Genomic DNA, 9,526 nt, shown 5'->3' with positions numbered 1-9,526 from the left:
GTTGTAAACTCTCCGGGCAATGCAACAATCAAGAACGTTCCAATGCGCAGTACTTGAGTTTCCACAATAGCTGGCTGCCATTCCAATGGGCGGTTCAGCTACAATGAAGAGTCACTGCGCTGTGAACGACGGTAGACGGGATGAGGAGGTGAGCAAGTTTTATTAAAACCTGGACATTTACCTCACCAGTGGCCAGAAGAATTGGTTTCGGTGCGTGACACTGTTTTAGTTCTTTGCTCGGCCTTTTTATCAAATCTCTGATGATATTCCAGAACAAACTGGTTGCCTTAGTTCCTTGAAAATGCCAGCGTGTTTTCTCAGCTAAATGGTCTTACTTACCTTGAACAAAATCGAAGTCCCCTGGACCGTCCATGGTTCCAGCAGCAAAGCTATATCCCATCGCCGGTTTGCAAGTCGATTTATTGTAACCCTACGGATGACTATAAATTTTGAGAACGAGACTCACTCCATATTGTACTTTCATTTTTGTCATGTCTACAAATTGGTGAGTGAAAGATATGGAACCCGATATTTCCTCCTTGGCAGCTTCGAAAAGTTCCTGAACATCGATTAGGATTTCAGTGAAAACACGCATGTGACCTACCCAAGCTTTTTCGTATTGCCTTTGTGCAATTATCTTGGTGCTTTCAAACATGTCCTGGCCTGGACCAAAGGCGATACATTTTTGTGTCTATTATACAAATGACAATGGCTCCAATCGATTATACTTACGCGGCCATTGCAACTTCCGTGAACATAATCACACGGTCTACCCGTGTCGATACATTTTGGCCCCCGAAGGTTTGGTGATACATCGCCTTCGTTGGCTTGAGCGAAAGCACCGACGAATGGACCCTCAAGAAAGAAAATCGAACCATTCTCTAAGCTTGGTTAAGCCTACCTGTCCAACGTTTCTGTGTCCGTTCAATCGCTCCTCAAACATTAAGGCTGCTAAACCCTTGTTGTCTGAACTGATCAGCGTGTTTGTCATGTTCATGCTGGTCGCATGTACTGCGAACCAGTTTAACATCCCAACCGGATGGCCAGAAGAATTGACAAACTTCAGTAAGACCATTTCTGTATCCACATTCGACTGGTATCTAAATCAATGAGGTAGAATACAAAGTCAGCTTGACAAGTTGGTTTGAACTGGGTCTATTTCAATAAGATCACAATAAGCGGAGTAAATAATAGCTCAAATTCCAATCCGCATTTTGGTTGAAGTGTATCCTAGCACCAGATTCTAATGATTTAGTGGCACAAGACAACTGGTTGTTTCTCTTTTACCAGGTAATCAGGTGTTTTTCTCACACATGCAATCCTACCAGTTAGTTTATCCATCATCTACAGGTTTTACCATCGTCCATACTTTCACAGCCATCTAGAAGTTCAGATCTCAGTAAGGAAACAGCCTAGTTTCGACAAATATTCTCATTTACAAATCAAGTTGGAAAACTCAACTGGATCTTTAGTTTATGATACTCTTCAGGTGAATGTGCTGCATCAGACTGCCTCATGTTTCAGTTGGCACGATATTCGAGATATCGCAGTATATTTTCATAAGTGAAACTACTCACTCAGCTGAAGAATATTATAAACGGGAGATTCAGTTGAGTATCCCATAAAGTCCCAATTTATTTTCAAATGAGTGTGTTTGTCAAAATTAGTTCAAGAAGGGCGAAACCGGTCGTGGGCTGTGGAAGGGTTTTTAGCAACCTTGTGAGTAGCTTCCTTTATGAAAGTATACTGCGATGTCTCGAATATCGTTCCAACTAAAACATGAGGCGGCCTGGGTGCGGCACATTCAGTTGTAGAATATCATAAACGAGAGATTCAGTTGAGTCTCTCGTGAAAACCAAGTTGATTTGCAAATGAGTGTATTTCTCGAAAACAGTCCAATTTGAGTTCAAGTAGAGCATGAGGTTGACGGAAACTCGGGGACTAGGCCTACCCCAAAAAGGGAGAAACGGGTCGTGGGCTGTCGAAGAGTTTTCGGCAACCTTGTGAGTAATTCCCTCCGTGGAACAACCTAGTTTTTTCTTGATGGAACATGCTACCCATAAAGGTGCTAAAGCTGTTCGAGAGCCCACGACCCATTTCATTCACCCTGGATAAGCACAGATGAGTGTCCCGTTTGCACCTACTTGAATTATTTGCGAATCAATTTTTTTGCTTATCCGCCTAGTTCTTCATTTACAAACCAAATAGATACGTTTAAGCGTGACATAGAGAAATATGTACTAGATATCATCAACAGTAATGGTTCAAACATTACGAAGTGCTTGGTAATGTGTTTCAGGCGAGGAACGTTCGAGCGGAATTCAACTTCTACTAAGAAATTTGGGCGTCACTGCGTTCTGGATTCTGACGCTGCTAATAAACAAATAAACAAGCATTTCACAATCAGCTGATGCTTTTAAGGTGGGACGACACTTTTTCTTGTTTATATTACCACTAGTTGGGTTGGTACCAGACCTTGTCGACCTAAGCACGACGTGCAATATTTCACAGAATGGATTTGCGATAGTCGGAAACACAAGTTGAGGTCAATGACTGGTAATCTGCCTGTAGTACGTTCACACAAACCTCCAATGGAAACATTCGTAAGACAAGCGATTCGTGTTGGAAATCAACCGCCGTAGATTCACAATGGAAACAACGCTCAACAGAACTACCTCCGCACTCCGTGTGAACCCCCTCCGTCTACATGGTAGGGTTTTTATCATGAAACAGAGGCTGTTATACATCGAGCAGTTTGTAGGAGCAGCGTGATTGCGATGGGAGCAAAGCATCCAACATTACTCTCCATTACAACAAACAGGATTTCTCGAAGCAGATACCATTACTCCGGTTTAGTTAGCAAAATCCGAGGTGCAGCCAGAGAAGGACTAGGGACAAATCTCCATGAGACGAACGTGTTCATAAACCGACCAGAACAATCTCTATCACCCATTAAGAGTTCAGTTTCCGAGAGCAGGTGAGTCTGGGTCCAGCTTTAATGCGACTCTCAAGCGCTTCCAGATCAGTTGGTCAAGATCCTAAACGTCTCGTATGACACACAACTAGCATTTTTAGGTCGACTATCGCTATGACAGAAAGTCGCTTTGTGGTTCTAAGTGGAATGCTTTCCATGGAGAAACGTCGACAGAGTGGGTGTAATTTCGCACACTGAAACTCCCTTTACCTTACACGATGATCAAAACACTAAGTCGGGCTATTTAAGATATGGGTACAGCACACAGGGCATCATGACAGACAGTCGAGAGTTACTTCCAAGGAAACCCTCGATAGAATTTTTCATACCAATACTCGGGGTAAGACCACATCCCCCAAAGAGATTTCAGTCTTCCAGGAGTGTGCAAAAGTGCCTTCTCCTCGTGCCACTCTTCCTTTGAAGAGTGATCTTATTTCTACCCTTAAGCTCATATTAAGCTGTTGTCTGCAACAAAGGTTTCAAAGGCTCCCACGGTATAAGTTGGATAAAAATGGTACATTGGAAAGACGAAATCCAACCAAATCAACAGACACGGCTAACCGAAGAGCATTATCAGCCTGGTTCGCTCAAGACTTACGTACTCTTGATGAACATTTGAGGCAAACCTTAATATCAGTCTACGATCGTTATGCTTATCGAGAAACGAGGGTAGCAAAATAACGTTTCTATCGGGAAAACTTTTTTTGAGTGAAGTTGAGGATCCATGCCAGAAGAAAAGCCAGTTTCCAAGGTATACTTTTGGGCCTCTAGTTCAATCTGGCAACTATTGGGAAGTCTTGGTGTAGTACCCTGTTCAACTAGTCGAGAAAACTTATGAGGCATAGTATGTTTCTTATTTCAAATAAAGTCAACTTTTTTTCATCTCCGCTCTAGTGGTATTACTAAAAGATGTAACTGTCAAGCTGATGAAAAAGATAGTACATCTTCTTTAAAAAACAAAAAGTGCCTAAAAGCTTGTTACACTTGGAGGAAGGGTGACCGAAACTCATCTTGAACGGCTATTTAGGGTTTGAACAATACAGCTCAGAATGTACTGGTGATTTACAAGGTCACTGAAGCACATCGCAACAACGATCAGATTTCCATACTATGCTGACCATTACGCAGGTCTACACCGTAAATGACCTTCATCTGTGATACTGGTAAGAACAGCTTGTCATACCGATTACAACATTCTTCCAGAGAAACATTTTGTCGAATGTGACCACCATTCGTTAACTGCAATTGAGCATGTTCGTTTTTACAATGAGAAACAACATATAGAGGAGGCTTTCCTCTAACTCACCTTTTCCTCTCTTCTGCAGGGTTGAGTTCGTAGGAGGCCGGACTTCGATTGATGCTGGCATTTAGAACATCGCCTTTGGCGACGTAGATCTTTCCGTTCATCATGTTCGATTTCGCAATCTCAACACTCTGAAGTTACAAACAAGACTTTCAGATCACTAATGGGGTCAAACGAACCTTAATGATCCCAGTAACCATGGCATCAAAATTTTGTTTCACAAACCCAAGTGAGGTGACCGAGTAAAGAAAGTATTGAAAATAACCGCCAGGACCAGAATGTGTGTGCGTGGCAGAAAGGAGGACGTTGGAATGATTGAAAATGCCATCGTATCGCTTTTGAAGCTCCATGACAACCTGTAATAGAAGAATCAAGTTTATTTTCAAGAGCGCAGTACCTGTGTTTTGAGGAGTTGTGATATCATTCCGACATCCAAGTTGATAAATAACACCGTGACGGGTGATGGCCCGTCCTCTTGGATAATAAATGCTCGGCTAAAAAGCCGAGTGTGTATACCTTGGGTGTTTTGTCCCGGCCTTGCATAGCCCATCTGTCATAAAGAAGAGTTGATACAGTAGCAAATGTCAAGGCAACCTTACCATATTGACCTCTGCCGCAGGGCCTGTAATGTCAAACATCCCGAGACCAAATCGATAAGCTCGACTGGGTGAAATCGTAAGGATTTGGAACAGGAGAAGCACTGGGATCGAGCACATCATTCTGCCAGGCTGAAACCCAAAGACAGTGATCTCATGATATACATCACAAACTCTTCGATAAGCAGTAGATTTCGGTCAGATGTGGAACCACGCCAGTGGTTTTGAGCTCCACTAGATGTGGGGAAGTATTGATTTTGTATAGTAGTGGGAAGGATTGTGGCTTGCAGTAATGGCTCATTTTCGCAAACACAATAGGCGCTGAAGCGATTGGAGGGACATGAAAGAGCAGCAGAAGGGTATGTCTTGGACTAGTAATCGGTAGTCTCAAGGATTCCCCGATCTTTTCCATCAAAATACAACAATCTAGCGAGTTGATTGGTTGGGCCCATTTAAACTAACTTAACACTCAAAGCACTAGTTACCAACGGCTGTCGCACTGCGCCAATTACAAACCTTTCGAACGGTGCAGATCACTAGCACATGATCATTTTTGACAAAGTGCAGATGAGTACCCATTTCCCTTCGACTTAGGCTTTTAGATGGATTCCATGATTTTATGGTATACATGCTTCCAAGCATCGGGGCACTCCTTACTACTCAACCTATTAGATCGTATGAGCGAGGAAACACACAATATGTCTGTCAAAAACTGGCCTAACACACTGTAAAAAAATTGTCTCCAAAACATGAAAAAGACTGGCCCACAGTGAACAGTGAAAACGCCGTGTCAGCAATCACGTTTCAACCAGTCCGACTGAAAGCCGAACGTCCGATAGACGAAGTAACAATTCATTAAAGAACGGTTTTCCAATCCACTCGATGATAGCGATGCCAAAATCCGGAAGGGCGTAAAAACGGTAGAACATGATGTATTACTCTGCTTTTCGCTCGGGAAAACTATGGAACAAGAACTGGATAAACGGGGTTAGTCCAAAACCTGTTTTGTAGTGAAAATCCAACCTGGTTAGAAGCGCTAAACCTAAATGTAATCCACACACTTACTCAGTTCAGTCAGTGCGTTGAAAATTTCTAGGACTCTAATCCGTTGTGGATATTTAGTATTCTAATTAAGTAGGCTGAACATTGTACAACTGTTATATTTACGTTTGGAAGTGCACACTGAATAACTACCGAGGAACGTTCGGACGACCAATCAAACAGCAGCGTCGTGATCTTGTGCTAAGACGTGATAGGGCGTTGGTATAAATAATATAAATAAGCCATATTACTGAATGGTGTGGGTAGGAATCTTACTTACAATTCACTGATGATCAAACAGCACAGGCTGCGTTCATGTGTGAGATGAGTTCAGAATTGGAGGCTTGAGAGCTCGTTTTGAAATATATGCAAATAGTGGGGCAATTTTCATTCAGTTTTATGGTCCTCATGGAAGTTCGGTTAGGTACTGAGCTGTAAGCTTAGATTCTATGCATAAGGAACACACACAAAAGCCCTGGTCAGTCTTGATTAATTAGACTGAAGGTTGGAAGACTAAACCACCTTTACACGTTAATCACCCTGGAAAAAAATTACGAAATTGTGCTTGATACTGCAACAAGCTGTTATGTGGGGGTCACTCAGTCAAGGGCTCTCTCGCCCTTGTTCTCCATTTGAGGTTCTTTGTTTGGTCTGTTCAAAATGATTTTGCGTGATAATACTTAAAAAATAAATTATACCTAACCCTGTCAAAGTCTGTGAACCCAACCTGTCGGCCGCTACCGAAGACTTTTGCACGTCCACAGGAAAGACGCTTTCTAGCTTGGCGTGCATCGTGGTATCCCGAATTCAGGCACATATTTAGGAAAATATTCGAGCTTTTCTAGGCGAGTTTTTCAAACTATATTTGAAGCTCCCGATCTTGACATGCAGTCTGACTACTCTTAGCTAGATAAAAAGGACAGGACTGTCATACTACTACCTCTTGACTGCCGTAAATAAATTTAAACCTTGGCCTTGACCTTTCTAAAGAAAGTCGTTCAGCATGCATCGTCCACATGACGCGTGACTGCCCAGTCGGTGAGATATATTGACGACGAAAATCTTATCTGCAGCTCATACCCCCAGTGAGCTTCATGGGAACAATTTCCCTGTCTTCTTTTTCATTAGTATAAAGGTCAGTTTCCATCTTTCCTTCTATGGATGGCTGCAAGCAGACCTCTAGTGTCCACGGGATCTTGTTAGATATTTCGAAACAAGTCAAGAGGAAAAGTCCTGAACCGTCCTGCACATGCATGCAGTAGTGTGAAAGATAATCTCATTAAAAAGTCTCTTTTGGCGAAACACGAAAAGCTGGTTGGTCCTGTGTTAAATGAGCTAGCCTCAGATTTATCGGCCTAAATTCACAGAAATCTTCAGATGACTCTCTCAGTTTTATTAGTGGTCTCTTTAGATTATTCCCTGTGCAAGGATGTTAACGGTACTTGATCGGGCAGTTCCAAAAATCATCCTGGAAGAAGTCATCCTTTTTACAGATTTGAGACATTAGTGCTTGGATTCTACCAGACGCCACATTCGCTCCGCATCTTGAGTCCCAGCATCTAATTCAATGTCCGAAACCTCTTCTAACTTTCCTGTTACTTTAGTCTTCGCGTATCGCTTTTGCTGCCTCTATTCGCATTGTACACACAATAAATTCGCTATTTGGTAGTGTATAAGACTCATCACGTAAGGATCTTATTCTAATTGTCCGTGAGTGCCTTTTTCGAAATGTTTCACAGCACTCCCATTCCAAATCGCATAAATAAATCGACCCATCTGGAGCCACCAATGGTTTTCATGTTTTTGATGATTCGCTCCATCCTTTTTCATTTCCATTTCTGGTGATTTCGCGAACAACGTTCAAAGTTACACATTTTTCCACACTACCAAATTTCGCTATGTAAGATCGTGAGCAAATTTGACGTGACAGTCACCAGTTATTGGATCTATCAGATGCTCAGTGGTATATGGATTTTGAGATTCGCTCATTGACGATGCCCCGGAGTTTCGGCAGTCAGAATGCCAAGGTCCACATGAAATGGAATTGGATAGATTGGGCGCTAGTCCAGATCATCGGGACGGAATTTCGTGATAGTATGAATTGCGGCACAGATCACCTCGGGGAATTTGACACTGAGGGACAGTGGGAATCCATGTGGTGGAGACAGAACCGTACTGACTTCGGATAGTTGGAATTCATATGTCATCGATGAAGACTGGTGCCATTGAACAATTAAATCAATTAACCCGTTGCAGCCCATCATCTCCATCCACCCCCAATGCGATAATATGGTAGGAGCTCGCAAACCAGGCCAAGTCCAAGAGTTCGACCTCGTTGGGAACATCATGTGGATATGTAATGATCGGTCAAGTGACATTCTTGTTTGTGGCTCTAGGCTCTGACCTAGCGAGCACGTGCCGACACAGAACGTCAGCTAATTATCCAAAAAATATTGCAGATTTCACAAAGCCTGTAAACTGGTTTCGTTGGAGTGATTAAGTGTACGGTGTCAGACATGTTTGCTCTTTTTTATTTACATAATACACTGGTCAATTAAAAAACTTACTGTCGGTTACGGTCGATCAGAACGAGTACTGTTTTTCTGTCACTCATCAGGGATGAAGCATGAACAACCTCCAAACTTTAAAAAGATGAGGAAATTAGGTAATTCGGTGTGTGCACTGGGTTTTAACCTGGCATAATTAGTTGAGCACGGTGGGATGAAGAGCCGACAGATTGTAGCACAGCAACTGGAACCTCGGAACTTTGTATCGGGTCATCAGTGGAGCTCCATCAAAACAGTAACAAAACACCCTCTGATTTGAACCCGAGGATGCAGCAGCGATAATCGTACAGTAAGTGCGGTCAAAAGTGAACAAAAGGTTTCCTCGGTTGCAAAAAACTTTAAGGTTTCCGTATAAAAAGCCAAAATAAACATCTTTACTTGGAAACCTTAGGACTATGTGCACGTCAGGTATTTTGGTATTTAGCAATCGAAAGTCTTGCTTGTGTTTATATGCTAATTTGGAAACCAAATTACACTAGCATGTATAGAAGGACAGTATGTTCAGCAAAACTGCAGGCCCATATGAAACTAATGAAAATGTTATTGTCGTAATTTGCACTGCGGAAAATACCCTATTTTGACGTCTGAAGGCTCCTACCCTTTGGTCCTAAAACTACTTCACACTTGGCGGGAAACAAACTGACGCATTAGAAATGTGAAAGCGCACATCAGAAATTGCTTTTGCTGATCGGAGAAGAATAACTTGTTCTGAAAAGCGATTAGAGTCATGCAGTTTACAAGCTTTGTCTGAGCGTCGCTAAAGGGATTTTGTGATAACTTCATGAGGGATCTCTTTCTTAAGGGTCCGGATAATCTGCACTGTTGAGTCTTCTTCCCTTTCTCGTTGGCTGTGTCTAAAAAATTCTTATGGAGTATTATCATTCTTTGAAGTATTCGGAAGAATTAGGAGTTCACGGCCAAGTGCATCAGTCGCATAAACTACCTTTGTTTCAGCAGACCAGGTTTAAAAAGGCTTTCACTTCATCTGACAGAATTCGAAAAATCCGTTTACCCTCATGTTTGTGTGTAATTGATTATCCATCCG

The 9,526-nt window shown here is 42.3% G+C and overlaps 1 protein-coding gene across 1 annotated transcript in view; it reads right to left on the bottom strand.

Annotated features, from left to right (window-relative positions):
* Nucleotides 1-5,005, bottom strand: part of T265_13542 (hypothetical protein) — a gene marked incomplete at both ends in the record, with an annotated part of 33,975 nt that extends 28,970 nt beyond the window's left edge. The window contains 10 exons of the mRNA XM_009169379.1: nucleotides 182-294; nucleotides 340-430; nucleotides 467-559; nucleotides 605-691; nucleotides 733-855; nucleotides 902-1,100; nucleotides 4,281-4,408; nucleotides 4,457-4,633; nucleotides 4,675-4,827; nucleotides 4,877-5,005. Of these exons, the coding sequence (XP_009167643.1) occupies nucleotides 182-294; nucleotides 340-430; nucleotides 467-559; nucleotides 605-691; nucleotides 733-855; nucleotides 902-1,100; nucleotides 4,281-4,408; nucleotides 4,457-4,633; nucleotides 4,675-4,827; nucleotides 4,877-4,996 (1,284 nt within the window). The remainder of the gene's footprint in view (nucleotides 1-181; nucleotides 295-339; nucleotides 431-466; nucleotides 560-604; nucleotides 692-732; nucleotides 856-901; nucleotides 1,101-4,280; nucleotides 4,409-4,456; nucleotides 4,634-4,674; nucleotides 4,828-4,876) is intronic.
* Between the last annotated feature and the right edge of the window lie 4,521 nt (nucleotides 5,006-9,526).

Source organism: Opisthorchis viverrini (genome assembly GCF_000715545.1).
Source record: "Opisthorchis viverrini unplaced genomic scaffold opera_v5_77, whole genome shotgun sequence".
NCBI classification, from domain to species: domain Eukaryota; kingdom Metazoa; phylum Platyhelminthes; class Trematoda; order Opisthorchiida; family Opisthorchiidae; genus Opisthorchis; species Opisthorchis viverrini.
Note: the sequence above shows the minus strand (reverse complement) of the source record. Positions and strands in the feature narration are given on the sequence as shown.